Below are 17581 nucleotides of genomic sequence, written 5' to 3'. Positions count from 1 at the left end.
TTCAATAGAAGTTAGACATTCTTTCCGAAAGATTTGAGATGTGCTGAATGTAAAAATATCTTGAATATGAGAATTATGTTTTGAATTTCACTCCTATATTTCGACGCCATCTTGAAAGAAAATGTAAACAAATTGCCGCCAAAATGACATACTACAATTTTTCACGTGTGAAGAATATCGTGCGTCCAATCAAAAGCCGTGTATGGCATTTTTTCACACGTGAAAAACATCGTACGTCCAATCAAATTGCATGAAATTAATTTACACAGTGAAATACGATTTTTATTTCATCATTCTGCAGTGCATAAATCTCTATACACATATAATAAATATATATATTTTTGGGGGCTGAACAAAAACCTTCCTTTATAAGATTTCACGCTCACAATCAGTCTCATCAGTCCTCTCTCACCTTGTTGTTGAACCCTTCCTACAGTACTTTGACTTCTTTCTAATATAGTTTCGCACAAAATGTCAATCAAATTACCGCACCTTCAAAAGGGGGACTGAACCTTTCTTTATACACTCCCCTAAAAAAAATAATTCTATTTTTTTACATTATAATCTTAACACAATATCAACATACATGCAAATGTTTAGTCCTCTTCTGCCAACGCTTGTTCGTGTATCCTTTAAACTGCTTTCCTTGCGGGTTGTCTCTAAGGTCGTGGACAGATTAATTGTAACGGTCCCTCAATGGTGTGGCTTTTACATAACAGCAGAACTTTCCTGACTACTCCGTCTTTACCACGAACATGACGTAGTACTTTTCCTTTCTACCACTCTCCCCTGTTTTTCTCTTCTCCCACAACCAGTAAAATGCCATCAATCAGCGGTGCTTTTACAACCTGGTTATTTACTCATTGACTGTCCAATAAAATATGCAAATATTCACGCTCCCACTGTTTCCACGCGTCATCCTTTGCCTTTTTAAGTCTTCTTTGCCTTTTTGTTAGCTCGTCATCTTCTTTGTCAACCGTCATCGAGCATGTGAGAGTTCTCCTCCCGAATGAGTATGTTCCTTAACGCCCGGTTGTTCATATTGCTTTCGATGTTTAATACGACCGATTCCAAACCTTCAAAGAAAAGATGTGACTTTCCCAAAGTTTTGTAAAAACTTTTCTTAATTTCACGAATAAGTCTCTCCTAAATCCCCCCCCCCCCAAGGGGGACTTTACCAGATTGCAACCCAACTCTGTTGTTTGGGTTGCCTGAAGTTGAACACCATTTACAATTTGAGGGTGCCACCATGTTTCACGCAATGATGCCATCGTGTTTGCAACTTCAAAATTAATAATTTGACTGTGTGTGTGTGTGTTATAAGTTTCTTTACAAACAATTCCTTGTCGATATATGTCGGAGTATACCCTCCAACTCTTCCCGTGCATTTGAGAATGTTCGTGTCCCTACTTTGAAAAGTTTCCAGCCGGGTGCTTGTAAACTCGGGCCGACAACCCTTTGTATTTTATTATATATGTATAGAGATTTATGCACAGCAGAATGATGAAATAAAAATCGTATTTCACTGTGTAAATTAATTTCATGCAATTTGATTGGACGTACGATGTTTTTCACGTGTGAAAAAAAGCCATACACGGCTTTTGATTGGACGTACGATATTCTTCACACGTGAAAAATTGTCGTATGACATTTTGGCGGCAATTTGTTTACATTTTCTTTCAAGATGGCGTCGAAATATAGGAGAGAGATTCAAACAGTGGCGTAGCCAGCCTGACGATTTTGTCCCGCTATGTTAAATTTCGAGTTATTATAATTATTCGTATGTTTAGAAATTCATTGTTTTCGCAGTCAATGAACACCAAAATATTAGCATAGCGGGACAAATTGTTAGGCTGGCTACGCTACTGGATTCAAAACATAATTCTCATATTCAAGATATTTTTACATTCAGCACATCTCAAATCTTTCGGAAAGAATGTCTAACTTCTATTGAACAAAATTACAAAGAAACTGAACGGTAATAAATATGTTTCCATGCATAAAGTTTCGATTTTTATATAATGCGAACATCATTGTTTATACGGTCTACTATAACATGAATATCCCCCCCCACACTTAACGATCTTCGCGACCCCTGAATGGAACTGTAAATAACATGAATATTGACGGTAGAAAAATATAATATTGATAGGCTAAAACTTAGCTTGAATTGATATTACATGTTGCTCGCTAAAGAATGCGAGAAAAAGCATCACAATGAAAAACCAAATGGCAGTTGCCATGTAAGAGAAAAAGCGAAGGTTCAAAACTGCAGGAAATGAATGTATAAGGAAAATGTAAAAGAAACAAATGTATAAGGAATTAAATTGCAAGTACTGTAGTGTAGTACGGGAAAGAAGCATTAATAAGAAGATATATCAATGACATGTACTGTTAAAAAATACTTGACGCTTGCTGATCAAAGTATATTAATTTATATAAATGTATATACAAGCATAATCGTTATACTTAAAAAAAATCACCCTTTCCTTCAGCTGTATCATTTCATTCATTTGATATAATTATTTCCTTTGTATTGCCCCACTGAATACGGAAGATCATTAAACCTTGCCTTACTCCGCTTTTCTCGCTTTTGCCCGAATACTAACTTTCGTATAGGCATCAATTAAATTAATTGATTTGACAGGGCAGTTCTATACGTACTATACGACGACCTCTGTTAGAAAAAGTTATTAGATAGTTTTACTTTTGTATAATAAAATTTTTGAACTGAATAAACAACAATGTTGAACAGAGTTGATTGTTCGTCGGAGTATCTCGTTTACAAAATACCTTTCATGCACGCACTTACAGCCACCGGAATGAGACCCAGAAATATCGATTTTTAGTTCTCAGTTTTACAATTTTGTAACTCTTGCTCTGCTGCATTCAATTGGAACCCGTAGTGAAACGAGACGAATCGGATCAATTGGCTTCAAACTTAAATTTTCCTAAATGCGCCACAGATTAATTGAGTTAGTTCTATAAAACGTTCAAATGTACATAAAGTTAGCCTTCTTTAAAAACTCCGTCTACAATATAATTACAAAGCCTGAAATTGGAAGAAGATTTTTTCAACTCTTCACAAGATTATAAACGTATTACTGCACCCAGCTGCAGGACCGTAGCTATAGAAGTTTAATTGGGGGGGGGAGGTGTATATTCATAAGTAATCTTATGCCCGACTTATTTCTTTTGTAAGCTATTGTTCCTGTAGTAGATAAACATGAATATATGAGTATACACCCCCCACTCGAATTAAGCGGTCTAGCTACAGCCCTGCCCAGCTATATATCGTAATAAGACGGTATTATACGACAAAACTGAGTTGTCATGTATGGCCGTGCAGGAAGCATTTGCCCCCGTTCTTTTACAATTGACTGAGAAATAGAAGTACTCTTGAAGAAATTAATGGTATTATTTAAAAGTTTTGAGCAAAATAGCTAGAAAAAATGAAAAAAATGAAAATTCAGTTTCTTCGAAGTCTGATTGGCAGATGTTTGTATTCAGATTAGCTGGGCATACAAACACCGTCGCGGAGCACCTGTTCCCCATTTAGGTGAATATAATATAATTTAAAAATAGGTAGCTATGCTAAGCATATATACATGTATCTGCTCCCAGCAATCTAGTTTGAACAGCAAAACCCTGGGTACGAGGTTGCAAATGGACCATATGGTCCATATGATATGGATTTGGCCATGATTTTTAATTCTCCGTCTACTGGTGAATGGGGCTTGATGATTACCTAAAGTATTTTTTCCCGCTGTTTAAGCAGTAGGAAATATACTATGTAGTAATGTCAGTGATGACATTAATATAGACCTGCTCTGTTTTAAGGGCTGGGAGGTCTCGCTGGCTTGTTTGGGTTTCCCCTATTCCCGGGAGGTCTCACTGGCGTGTTTGCGTTTCCCCTATTCCCTTGCAAATGCTCTTCGCTTTTGCTTAGTCTCAGGGCTCTGTGTTTTATTAGCTCGTTTTTCCTTCATGTACTTTTTCATATATTCTGTTCTTCTTTGCTTAGCCTGAGAGCTCCTATTTGACTGTTCAGGATTTAGAAGTACCTGATGGCAAAGTTGATACATAATGATACTCATCTATATGACCTAAAAAATATCTCTAGGTTGATCTGTTGGTGAAAATATAGTGTATATACTTCAGAAAATTGTTCATGCATGTGTCTCACTAATGATCGACTATCTTTAAAAATTCAGATGATCAGCCCCAGCTTGTAAAATCATAGCATGACCCCATGACTCTTGCATGGATATTTTATTGAGATATTCTATAACCATGATTTTTCAGTGTTACTTTCAATGAATCTCTCAGGATTAGCCCTCATATAAGCAATGCCAAATGCTCGAACTTGTAGGTGGTGCTCAGGGCCACCATACAACTGATGAGACACAGCTCGAAAAAAGCAGTCCCCATCACCACCAACATCAAATGGTCTTAAATAAAAGCGTTGTAGCCTTTGTTAGCGGGGCTGTTGTCTTGAACAGGAGCAGGATTTCTTTCAATATCGCTTTTGACATCATTAGTTTTCTTTGAGATATGTGATATTGTTTACTAGCATATTGCCTGCAATATTTTGACTGTATAAAACATTGCAAAATGATTTTTTACTACATAATTTTTTTTTCTACTTAATGAAAAATATGTCTGATTTGCACAAATTGAAAAGAACATTGCTTGAAATTACTAGCTATTTTATTTAAAATGGATGAGGGATTTAAAATGGATTAGGGGCATTTCTTACAAAATATTGAAAAATTAATAACGCTTTACAGTAGAGTGGATCTACTTTTTCTCTTGCTTTGTCAATTTCCGTACAGTCGGTCGGCGGCGACAACAGCAGCTACGCGTATAGTGATCTGAATTTATAAACCTAACACAGCTGCTATCTATACAATATAAATGTATAATGTTTTGCTGGTGAGTTCCTTTCGATTTCGTTAATCGTCTCAGAAGAGACTGTTTATAGATCTCCGAAGAGATGTTTTTGACCTCCGAAGAGATTGTTTGGATCTGCGGAGAGCTTGTCTCGATCTTCGAGGAGATTGTTTAGATCTCCGAAGAGATTGTTTTCATCTTCAAAGAGATTGACTATTTGCCTCATGAGAATAAGTTTTCATGTTCAGAAAAACTTTGATAAAAAAAACACAGAACCAGAATTTTTGAAGCCAAAATTTCACTGACGAGTCACGAGTATGTTTATATTTTCTGCATGCTTTAGGTTGTGGTATGAGCGCGTTATAACCTAATCGCTGATTTGCGAACTATATGAGCCCATCGCTAAATGATTATGTGTTAACATACGGCACGTTTGCGATGACAATATATCTGCGTTCGCAGATACAAAAAACTATTGCCTTCCACACTGAAATTACTCGCGAATTTGTAATTGGTCTAATTTTTGGCAACCTTTGTTCATGTCACATTACCGCTGCTTTGCGGCAAATTTGAATACGTATATAGCCTATAGGAAGTATCGATAATTGAGGGGACCAATATTCGCATATTCATGTTTTGCATGCACTGTCAATATCTTTTGAATTCGGTCTTTTTTTGAAATTCTCTGTTCATGCAAATGAATAATTGATATGAATATAGGCCCCCCAATTATCGAAGTCATTGGTTTTACAGCAATAACTTTAAAGATCAAGCGTTCCCTTTTTAATTTCATGAATAATGTGCCGAATGACAATAAGTATTCAGGTGAAATGCCTCACATTTCGGTTAGTTTTTTAACATCCAATTTCATTTGTAATTTTTTCCACTAATTAGCCTACATGCCTAGTTTTTCCAATCTCACTCTTATTTTCAGGCACTTTTTATACACTCATGTGTTGAACACAGTAAAGTATAGTAATAAAATACAAGAAAAACATATTATCGAAGGATAACGAAGGATAATATTTTTCAAAAATGATAAGCTCGTTATTTATTTTCTCTTATATTTGGCATAAATTATTTGACGTGGAACTTTGCAAAATGGCAACTTTGAAAACTCGATTCAAAACTGCTTGTTGGGCAATACGAATTCATGAATTGCTAGTTTCGAATGAATATTATAAAGTTGACAGATTATTATCTCTATTTCTCTTTCAAAAATATATATACGCTTAGAATTCGATATGAGCAGATGAATGTCGCAAAATATAGACTTTCGATATTCAAAATCAATGTGACAATCATTGTTCAACGACAACATTCACATGTAAGCTCTCAAAATTTATTTTCAATTTGTTGCCCACTTTTATACATAAATTTAACAGATTCCCTGCGCATGCCATTTTATTACAACTTATCTTAATAGACAGGTATTTAAGTAATTGTATAAACTGCACGGGGTTGAATTATTCCCAGGCTTTCAAGTTTCTGAGTGAAACATTCGCATTACGCATTTCATTTTTCATTCACGAAATATATTCACACAACTTAACATGCAACTTAATGTGATGTGTACCTTAAAGTATATATTGCATTTAAACGATGTCTTATTTTTTTTCTACTTTCGTCTAACGAACGAAATATTGCTTTTTTGAATACAGCTACAATTTATATATTTAATGGATAATACTATGTTGATTCGGTCGAATTTCTTTTCTAGCTGCATGATGGTCAATGCATGCATGGTTTAATTACACCGCCGACAAACAGTAATTTAATTAATTTTACTAAAGAGCTAGGCGCAGAAAATAAGGAAACTGTCAGCTGTCAGTTTTATTTGGGAATATATATAAAGCCTGCGGTAACATGAACTTTTAAAATCAATTTGCTCAAAATTCTTGAAAGAAGAAGCAACGAACGAGAAAATAGTTAAAAAGAAGACATCGAAACGGACACAAGAAGAGGAGAAGATGGCTAACAACTCTTCTACTGCTGATTTAGAAAACATCGCCGTAGTTAAAACATGTTACATTTTCAAACTTGAATTCGAAATAGCTCAAAAGCGTTCATTGGAAACAGATTTAGAGAACCAGGTGGTGGTAATATGCGTTTTAAACACATTGTTTACTGTCATAACTTTCCTGCTAAATCTAACGACAATAATGACATTTCGTTCTTCGAAACAATTGCAAGAAAAGCTTTGCTTTTTTTTAGTCTTTGTTCAATCAATCAACAACATGGGAATTTCTGCGATAGCTTCACCGTTGTATTCAGCTAATGTGGTTCAGCGGTTGGTCGGCAGTGATATTTGTAGCGTTTATTCTGCTTTCACTCTCGCATTTTTCATAAGCTTCGCCATTTCTATTTTTATTTTCTCCGCAATGAATATTGAAAGATACTTGAGCATCTTGCATGCAATTTACCATCGTAATAAGTTGACAAAAAAGAGACTTTTTGTATACATTACTTGCCTTTCTTTCGTCTTCCTAGGCATTTGCGCAGGCTCAGTTCAGATTAGTAGGAAATTATTTATTCCTTTCTTCGCACTTGTATTAGCATTGCATTTCTTTAGTACTGTCTTCATGTACCTAAAAATTTACATTTTTGCTATGAGACGATTGAAACAAAAAGAAACAGATAGTAGCAGTAAATTGAACAATGTCCAATCGCGACAACAGGATGCAGATACTAACAGTAATTTGAACAATGTCCAATCCCGGCAGAATGCAGATACTAACGGATCTGTTGGTCAAAACAGACAAACAAATAGTCAAGAAAGACATATTTGTCAAGCAATCGGACCTTCCGAACAAAACTCGTCGCAAGCGAAATCTAAAAAGGAACTTTTAATGAAATTGAAACTAGCGAAGTCCTGTTTCATCGTTGTGGCATGCTCTTTTGGGTCCCTCATGCTGCCTGTCATCATGCAAATGCTGAGGACACAGTTGAGTTCTACAGATCAAATGATTGCAGTCACCTGGGGAACTTTTCTACATTTAATGGCCTCGTCATTAGACTGCCTGGTGTTCTTTTGGGGAAATAAATTACTCAGAAACGAAGCGTCAAAGATGTTGAAGAGTTTGTGCCTTCGTTCGTCGACCTCAGCGAGGTAGAAATGGACAGAGAGACCATGAATTAAGATCTGGCTAACTTTTTTTAATTAGCATTAGGCCTGTTTTGATTGAAATAATCGAACTCAGCTTTCATGCCAATGACGCAACAACTGACCTTGAGACAATAATATATGAATTTTTAGTAACAATTCAAATGGTTCACTATTTGAACGCGTGTTCAAAGTGTTGCGCTTAGAGATATAAGACTATAATTATTAATAATGAATGAACTGTACTAATAAATATATAACATGAATCGAATTGATTTTTATGAAAGATTCTTAATTTCCCTGTAAGAATCCACGATAATTACGTGTTAACTTGTTCACGTTGAATAAAGCGAGATAAAAACTTATTCTTTATTGATTTCCACAAATTCATTCGATGCCTAGAAATCAAGTTTGCCAAGACAAAGCAAATCTGTTAAAAAAGTGGGTTTTCTCCAAGCAAAACCGGGAGAGTGAAGTTTGATTATGAATATCCAATTTTAGCTAATGAATTAATATATAAGAAAATAATAATGGTATTCCTGTGGTCAATTGCAATATATTTGCAGCACACTCCGGTTGGAATGATACAGGTGTTTTAGTATAATATCAAATATCACAGAGCAAATCTATTAGAAAAAGTGGGTTATTTCTAAGCAAAACCAGAAGTGAGGTTTGATAATGAATATCCAAGTTCAGGTAATGAGTACAAGAAAATAATAATGATATTCCTGTGGTCTCACATGCAATATATTTGCAGCACACTCCGGTTGGAATGTAGGCCCTACACAAGTATTTTAGTATAATATATATACATGCATGTTAGTATATATCAGTTTACAAGTATTTTCGAGGTGCTTCAAATGTTGGAAAGTTACTGCTGGCCTTTAATATTGATTTATTAATTTCAAGTTAGGTAAAGAGCTTAATATCTCTTCCACTCGTTCTCTATAATGAACCAACAGCTATAAATCCAAGTGTGATTCGGAAAAATTGATATTCTCATCTCCATTATGCCAATCATACTCAGATCCGTGTTGGCTGTGGCTTTCCTGAGCAACCGTTTTTTCTTCTTTCTCTTCACTTCGAACAGTGGATTTAATTTCATTCTTCTCATCAAGTGCGTAAACAGTTGTCGTTGTGTCATCTTCAGGATCCACAACTTCATCCGATTCATGTAGACATCCTGAAATAAAGTGATCAGTTAACGCAAAATTTTCCATTTTTTAGCTATAGTGAAAGCCCTTAATTGTGTTATGACTGGCGATGCTTCTGTGTTTTTAGAACACAGTGGATTAATTTCCCTTCTGCGGTTATCAAGAGTAGGAAATATATGAAAGAATGAACGCAAAGCTAACGCATACTGCATGTACCTTAAGGGGGGGAAACCTATAAAAGAATAAACAATTACTTATCGGTTTCCGTGTTTGAAACTGATCCAAAAACGGGTTTCGACCAATCAAATTAATTAACACTTATTCACTGCGAACGAAGGAAACATTATGTTTTGTGGATCCGAGACCTGTCGATATTTCACGAGGCAAAGCCGAGTTATTATATTCCACTTGTCAAAGAAAAACCAAACTAGAAGGTAAACAACGAAATATCTATTCATAAAAGACATAATTTCAAATGAATAAAATTGTTATTTCCCATGAGATAACACGTTATCTCACTCTGCAGGGGGTCGCGCTGGCGACATCAAAATGTCGTCACTCTCGCGTGATTCGCTCTCGACCAATGAAACGCTACGAAAACAAAACTTTGACAAGTGGTATATAATAACACGCGTTATTTAACACTTATTTACTGCGAACGAAGGAAACATAATGTTTTCTGAGTTCTCGGTAAACAAGTTTTTTATTATATACCATTTGTGAAAGAAAAACCAAACTACAAGGTAAACAACAAAGTATCTATTCATTAAAGACATAGTTTCAAATGGATAAACAGTCCAAGGGTCGCACATCCAAGTGCGCCACACGTGATTAAAGTTGTTATTTCCCATGAGATAACACCAGTGGATAACACGTTATCACACTCTGCAGGGGGTCGCGCTGGCGAAATCAAAATTTCGTCAAGGCGGATTTCCACTTATAGCGAAATCGTTCGCTAGCGAAATATTTGCATATTTTCTTTTGAATTTTAACGGCATAAATAAATTAGGGCGGTTTGACTGGTCACAATTCAAAAGAAAATATGCAAATATTTCGCTAGCGAACGATTTCGCTGTAAGTGGAAATCCGCCTTCACTCTCGCGTGATTCACTCTCGCCAATGAAACGCTACGAACATCAAATTTGACAAGTGGTATATAATAGATAGATAGATATTATTTTATAATACTATATGCGGCATTGGGAAATATTCAGTGATTGCTGATCGTTGTGCCGCAAAATAAATTCAACTAAGAAAACAAATTCAAATTGCAATTAAGGCAATTTATTCACTACCTTGTTCCTCTACCGCTAACACGCGAAATTTACATAACCACTCCAACAGATTTTCTTCTCTATAGTTAAAATACCATTCTGTAATGTCTTCTTCAAATTCTTCCAGCATATGTACGCACTGAAGAATAAAACGACTGCGCATGCTATTATATAAAACAATTGTTCCTTGAACGAGTTATGACAGAGGACTACGTCATTTGAAATCTTAAAGAAATTTCACGGCTACGTTGACAAGATAATTAATATATATAATATAATGTTTTCATTACAATTTTTTAAAATGAATAAGTTGCTATTTCAAGTTTCATGCAACAAGCAATCATCAGGGAGCATATATAATATTATAATATATTGCTCTATTATAAGGGAGTACGTAAATGCTCCCTGAGGTCTAAAGTTCATAAAACATCAAACATTTACATTTACATTTTCATTTTGTATTGTAATATTAGTATGATGTGGCAAATGTTAATGAATAAAAAAATAAAAATAGACTTATCGCGTAGTTGTGAAGGTTCCGGTTGTATGATAAACCACTTTAAATATAGCTAGATTTTGCATAGTTAAATCCTAGTTAACTCAGAAATACACAATTCTGATTGGCCAATTCTGTCCTTAACTACAGTTAAAAGTTAACTAGTCTTTTCTACCACTGGCCCCTGGACTATATTTCATTGGAAAGAGAAGTTATAACAGGCATGAATACACAGTAAATTGAATTGATAAAATATACCTTGAACTTCAGTCGAATAATTTCTTTTGTACTATCATCAACCAAGTCGTCCGGAGGTGCTTCGATATTCAACTTCACTGTAGAGTTCGCCAGCATATTGTCTAATCCTTCCCGAAAATGACTTTTTGCTATGTTCAAGTTGAATAAAGTAATCAGTTTTGTATATTTTGCGGAAAAAACATGGAATAATCTGGAATATTTACCTTAACTATTCCACACATACCTCCTTTCACGTAAGGGAATTTCCGTCTAGCTCTGGAAACATAGGATTTCATTTGATCACAAACATTTTCCATTGTTTCAAGCAATCTTATTTCCCTAACAATGTGAAATAGAATGACTTGCAATGCACATGTTGATTATATAAAAGTATATATTGAGAAGATGTTGCATGTACAAGACATCGAGCTGGCAAGTTGTGGAAAGAATTCGTATTATTGTCGTATGTTACTTTAATTACAACTTTAATCAAGTCTGTAGGTATGAGTTAGCATTTTATATATATAACTATATATAGTCAATGACAATTACAATGTTTGTAAGGACTGACGGTCTGATACAACACCTCTATAATAGGCATTCGTTGTATACGTGAACATAATTAGACTCTTTGAATTAATTATTAATCATATTATCTTAAACATTTACGAACAGCTTAAAACTAGACCTACTTCTAAAATTTACTTATATCTAAAGATCATCATGCACATCTCTCACTGCTAGCCTGTCGCTGGCTCCTTGATTGAGACTTCCGTTTTTTGCTGCCTCGGATTACCGATCGTATACATATATATAACATCTTGTGTAGTATATATTGTAATCTTAGTTAGTCTGATGATGATTTTGCAATAAAATCGAAAAATCATTAAAAAAATAATCGAATAAACTCATTCTTTGTCTTGTTTCAACCTATATTTTGGGTTTCAGGACGTTGATCTTCGAATTTTGTTCTGTTTTTTTGTTTCTAAAAAACATATAACCTCCTTATTTGTGGCTATATTGACGTGAAATTAAACCTACGATTTTTCATATACTATCTTCTTCTTCAACGGTTGTTCATCAAGTTGATATTCAGTGTAAAGTATATCTTTCCTCTTTGTCCGAGTAAATGACTCGTACAGCTCTCTGACAAGAAGTCGACAAACTGGAACAATATACAAAAGCGACAGTTTAAGTGGTTTAGGAATCATCACAAGTGGCTGTTGGAAGGTTACTGTGATGTAGGCTACTTTTGCGAAAAAAAAAAAATATTGAATTCAAACTGATATATTATAAACATATAGGTAATATAATAAAATAGCTTACAACAGGTGGATAGGTGTTCTCTTCCATTTATTGGCTATTGCATACTATCAATGCTTGAAATCCTAAATGAACTTGCTATGTTATGTGTCCAAAATTATTGTAGTACAGACTAGTATTATTAACGCCATTCCACTAAACCATTGAAAGGATATAATAGCTACGTCAAATTTCTCATGATTAAGTTTTTCTGAACCTAATTTGGTAGCGTAAGATATATGAGCAAGCTTATCATATCACAACCAAACTAAGTTTAATATTATTAAGATTTATAGCTTTGTTGTCATTTCTCTTTTTTTGCTTTCTTACCATGACATCGACTTGGTCTTTGCCACGCATTGTCTTTCCACTCTTCAAAGTATGGATCCGGTTTTGTCTGCTGTGTTTCCGCCTCTGCGTTTGATTCTGTTCGTTTGACGACGAATACAATGAACATCATGACTCCAGTTACTCGTGCCATTAAATATTATATTTCCAGACCAAATTTTGTACTGGTGAAACTTTACCTCAAATACTTTAATTTATAACTATATGCATTGAATGCAATCTTATTGTTAATAAGCAATGCGAGGATCATTTGACTCAAAGTTATCCTATAGTCTTGACCGTTGCATACGTGCATGTGAGCATTTGTTTACACAATATTTTCGCGAAAGCAAAGGCAATATGAGCGATTGTTTGTTCAGGCGCCAATTTATGTGTGCTTTTTGTTATGAGATTGAAAGATACATGAACGTCTAAATTAGAACTCGTGTAAATACTTGAAATGTGCATGACTTGGACGCATTAAGATCCGGCGTCAAAACTAAGAAACGTCCGAACAGGGTCACTGTCACAAACACTTCAGGGGATATATGCAGCCCGTTTCCTTGCAGCCGGTCTTGAATATCGGAAGGAAAGCAATTGAATATCGGAAGGAAAATTGATGGAAAATGAAACGAGTATATCGTACTGGTATATCGTTATATAAATCAAGTAGTTAAATTTTGAGACAAAACTAATATAGCCAATGTAAGATTCCGTTGAAATTAAAGCTTCAATATTAAAAAGGCAATTTTGAAGGCAGGCTATATATAGACTTATAGTATTTTCAATAGGCCTTTATCATAGGCAAACAGCTGAGTGTATAAAACTCTAGTTCTATTTGAATGCGCAGTGTTTCTTTAATAGGTGTTATACGAATATGCTCACATTATGTTTACTTTTAATTTTATATATCATAATCGTAGCGTATAGAATTAAAATACGACAAAATAAGTAATAATGTAGAACCAACTCGCGAGTATACATCATTTTGTATTTTAATTTAGGCAAGGTTTTGCTCGAGAATGTATCTCAGTTCGTTGCATATTCTTCTTTTATTCTGTGGTGTTACATTTATTTCGGAAAACATAGGCGTAGAAGATGAGTTTATTGCAGTCGATGGCATCCGTGTTCGTAAATTGGATCAAATGAATGTTCGGTTGGAACAGAAGACAAAAGAAGAAATGTTGGAAATGAAAGACATTTTTGATGAGGAGGAAGCTAAACTGTATAACGAGAGCAAGGAAGACACAAAGAAATTACCGACTAAATGCCAAGGTTTGTCAATAAGACCGCCTATCGTGAATAGGTTGTGTCCATGCATTATTATAATTATATGACGTAAAACTATAAGCCAAAGATCAATATGAAAGATAAAGAATGAAATTTTCGGCAATTTTTTCTGGGATAATATAATTGCATAATATCCGTACTATATATGCCTGCCTACCAAATGTCAATATGGCATATTGTGATTTTTGTAACATTTCTTCTAGTTTGCCGACTGATGGTGACCGAAATTCAGAGAAAATTGAAAATATTTGGAAAAGTAAAAACAGTCACAAGTAAAGGGCGTCCTGTGTATTATAAAGAGTGAGTTTATGGATTTCTAATTTGTGCATTTTGAGTATCATGATAGATTTCGTTGGTTAAACAAACCGTTGGATGTATACCATTGTACAGTAAGGTAGTATATGGTTGCATTATGGCGGAGTTAATAACCATGTATGCAATAGTGACTGTACTTTAAAACACGATATGTAGAACACACTTCCGTCTTCCATTGTCAATCAGACATTGTCATTCCTCTCCATTGTCAATCAGACGCTACACTGGACACGCTAACTGAGATTTTACTATTGTTTTTTAGCGACATGGTCATTTGGCACGTATTTGACGAACTTTGCGCGGAAATGAAAAAGTACAATATTGACAAGAAAACACCTTTTCGGTATCGTAGAGGAGGTAGCACCCATATATGTTTCAACAGAACATAAATAAAATATAATTAAATTATATGGCTGAAAAAAGCCACCTTGTATGCATGCCAACCTGGTAAATTTCGGCGCCCATTATAATTAATAAACGAATGTTTATACTGTCAAATATTTTTGAAATATGTATATGTTGTTTACTGGATTGGAGGTCCGTAAAGGGTTTTAAAACCGCGGGAAATATTTCCCTATACGGACCGACGAGACCGGTAAATAATCTATTTTATATTTTTAATCATTTTTTAATTCCTCCTTCGCGCTCGAGAATTTTAGTGTTTTAGCTAAACTTAGATTTCTATAATGAGGTTTTCTGATGAAATGATTTTCTTACTTGCCTTATGATTTAGTAAAAAGTTTTTTGCGACGACAGGCAGATGAAATGACAGCGCATGCGCCTAATGTTCAATGGGTTTGGAATGTTGACGCTGCAGATATTGATGATCCAACCGGCGAGATAAAAAGACTCGAGAAACAGGTTTGCATATTTGTATTCAAGAGTTGCGTTCTTTCCTTACCGACAGGATTCTTGCGGTAACCTAACATACCTTTTACACTTAGTGTTACAATATGTTGGTGAAGTACCAAGACGATATTCGAAGATGGTTTTACGCATCGCAGGAGAGCAACCCTCTAAAATGGTTATGTGCCAATAAAGTATTGTCTCGGCGAAGTAGCCAAGGTAAAAAGCAGCCCAATTGTAACCTGCGCATGTCATGTCATTCCTGAAGCTTAAGTCAGTATTTACAACATAGAAGGTAAATTTTCCTGGACCACTGTATATATTATATAAGTTCATCTGGACAGAAGGCTCAAGAGTTTAGTAAGCATGCGATGAAGAATGTAGGTCTCACGTGCACGCTGACCGACACCTCAACAACCCCACATTTACATACCAATATATACCAGCCAGTAGTTCTCTACCTTAATTTCGTGGGTGTTCATAATACCCCGAGATGATTTCCAACTTTGCCCCTACTCTGGGCGCCGCCTTCCCATACTTTTAATATACTGGTTAAGTCCTTTTTTCTGGTGCACCGACACGCTTCAAAAAGGCTCTGGTCTTTGCCTTTGGCATGTTTTTATGTGCTGTATTTCAGTCAAAGATTATTCCTATATCTTGAGTCTATTGGAGTTAATATTTATGAGAATTTCGAGTCAATCATGATCGTGATTTACTGCGCATATCTCCTCTTGCAAAAACTAAGGATTTTTTCCACAAGACGGAATTAGTGCTAGTGGGAAGTTGCCTTTATTCTTTTAAAGCATGCAACCCTTGCCAATGAGCGATATAATAATTTATCATGCATGCGTCATCCCAGCTTACATTTTGTTCTATTTTGAGGTTGTTTATGGATAAAGGACAAGTACATCGAAGAACTTGTGAAATATGACGAACCGAATATGAAAGAGGAAACAGCTGTCACGGACACGAATCATGACAAAAAGCACCACGAAATATAGAAATATATATGTTAATATTGTATTGAGCATGCTAAGCATACTATAAAAGAGCGAACTTCCGTGTTTATTTGAATATTTGCGTGTTGTCAAACTTCTGCATGAAGAGTGAGTCATACTAAATTCGCAATAAATGATCACACAGCTATACAGAACAAGTAGCTTTAAGTTTGACTGCCTTGCTCTAAAGCCGGTTTTCCACTAGCGATATTTTTGGCGCGAAGCGACTTTATTCCTTTGTATTTGAGCAATTTGTTCCAGATGGTTGCTGTTGAGAGCTCTGAAACTAAAGTAAAATGTCGCTTCGCGCGAAAAATATCGCTAGTGGAAAACCGGCTTAACAATCCATTGAGAAAAAACCTGTTTACAATGGAGTCAATTTACAGGCATGTCAAAATTGGTTCCCTTGGCCTAAAACTGATTAATAATTTATAAGCATTTTAGCCTATCAAATCAACCCTTGTCTTTATGCGTGTATAGAGTGGGGAAAAGTTGGGAAAAGTACGGACCATGAGGAGATTTTGTTTTGGAGGCTAGGAAGAAGAGATGTGATTTAAGTATTGACGAATTGAGTATTTTAGACGCATATTTATGATAATAAACAAAGCATAACATTACGTGTGACAGTATAATTTAATATCATAACATTGGTTACCCCGACGAGAAAGTATTGTTTACAAAATACAAAGCACAGCCGTCAAAAGGAACGATGCAAAGGGACGCTATAGTTGACATTCCAGAAGCCGGAAACGTCGAAGAAACGGTCGAATCACTACGAACGCAGATGGCAGCCATGCAAGCTGCCATTGAAGGACAATCATCATCGTCATTTTTTCGCCCAAAATCCTTCAGTGGGTTTTCGTATGAGGATATTACCGACTTTATCGAAAGATTTGAACGATACAGCAAGTTTTATAATTGGACAAACGCCAAGAAACTGTCTGCATTAATGCTATTGTTTGAAGGCCCAGCGTTGGCATGGCTACATACGGTACCAGACGAGACAATTGACGAGACAAGGAACAATTATGCTAGTCTAATAACGGCCCTTCGACAGCGATTTGCTTCACCAAACGAAGAGTTCCTTCAGAGACAACAATTAAATGACCGAAAGCAAGGTAAGAGCGAAAGCCTTAACAGTTACACAGAGGACATTATTCGTAGATGCAGCCGACTTGGACTTAATGACACCATAGGCGTACGGGCCTAGAAATATTGGGGGGGGCGGGGATATTCTGCCCGACGAGTGCCGAAGACCGAGAAAAACAAGGATGGTCCAGGGTCTGCTCCCCCGGTATTTTGGAACGTACAAACGCTGAAATAGAGAGGTTAAGATAACCCGGTTC

General features: G+C 35.5%; 2 protein-coding genes across 2 annotated transcripts; one reads left to right on the top strand and one right to left on the bottom strand.

Annotated features, from left to right (window-relative positions):
- Positions 1–10434: 10434 nt before the first annotated feature.
- On the bottom strand, positions 10435–12940 carry LOC114531298 (protein canopy homolog 4-like). Its single transcript, XM_028552931.1, has 5 exons — positions 12790–12940; positions 12199–12322; positions 11402–11496; positions 11179–11306; positions 10435–10563 (listed from the first exon to the last, which is right to left on the bottom strand). Exons 1-5 carry the CDS (start codon positions 12938–12940, stop codon positions 10435–10437), a joined length of 627 nt encoding a protein of 208 aa, XP_028408732.1.
- Positions 12941–13710: 770 nt separating this feature from the next.
- Positions 13711–16348, top strand: LOC114531346 (protein canopy homolog 4-like). The gene is made up of 6 exons (XM_028552980.1): positions 13711–14061; positions 14280–14376; positions 14654–14748; positions 15125–15252; positions 15336–15456; positions 16120–16348. The coding sequence occupies exons 1-6, from the start codon at positions 13809–13811 to the stop codon at positions 16236–16238; spliced, it is 813 nt and encodes a 270-aa protein (XP_028408781.1). The 5' UTR covers positions 13711–13808; the 3' UTR covers positions 16239–16348.
- Positions 16349–17581: the final 1233 nt, after the last annotated feature.

The sequence above is a fragment of the Dendronephthya gigantea genome, unplaced genomic scaffold, assembly GCF_004324835.1.
Source record: "Dendronephthya gigantea isolate DGI-Jeju-01 unplaced genomic scaffold, DenGig_1.0 000070F, whole genome shotgun sequence".
NCBI lineage: Eukaryota > Metazoa > Cnidaria > Anthozoa > Malacalcyonacea > Nephtheidae > Dendronephthya > Dendronephthya gigantea.
This window is presented reverse-complemented; position numbering and strand designations above follow the sequence as displayed.

Coding starts and splice junctions, on each gene's coding strand:
- LOC114531298 (XM_028552931.1), bottom strand. CDS start 12,940: ATGGCACGAGTAACTGGAGTCATGATGTTCATTGTATTCGTCGTCAAA. Junction 11,307..11,401: donor ATTCCCTTACGTGAAAGGAG/GTATGTGTGGAA, acceptor ACTTGAACATAG/CAAAAAGTCATTTTCGGGAA. Junction 10,564..11,178: donor TTATTCGACTGAAGTTCAAG/GTATATTTTATC, acceptor TTTATTCTTCAG/TGCGTACATATGCTGGAAGA.
- LOC114531346 (XM_028552980.1), top strand. CDS start 13,809: ATGTATCTCAGTTCGTTGCATATTCTTCTTTTATTCTGTGGTGTTACA. Junction 14,749..15,124: donor TTTTCGGTATCGTAGAGGAG/GTAGCACCCATA, acceptor CTTATGATTTAG/TAAAAAGTTTTTTGCGACGA. Junction 15,457..16,119: donor GTCTCGGCGAAGTAGCCAAG/GTAAAAAGCAGC, acceptor TTCTATTTTGAG/GTTGTTTATGGATAAAGGAC.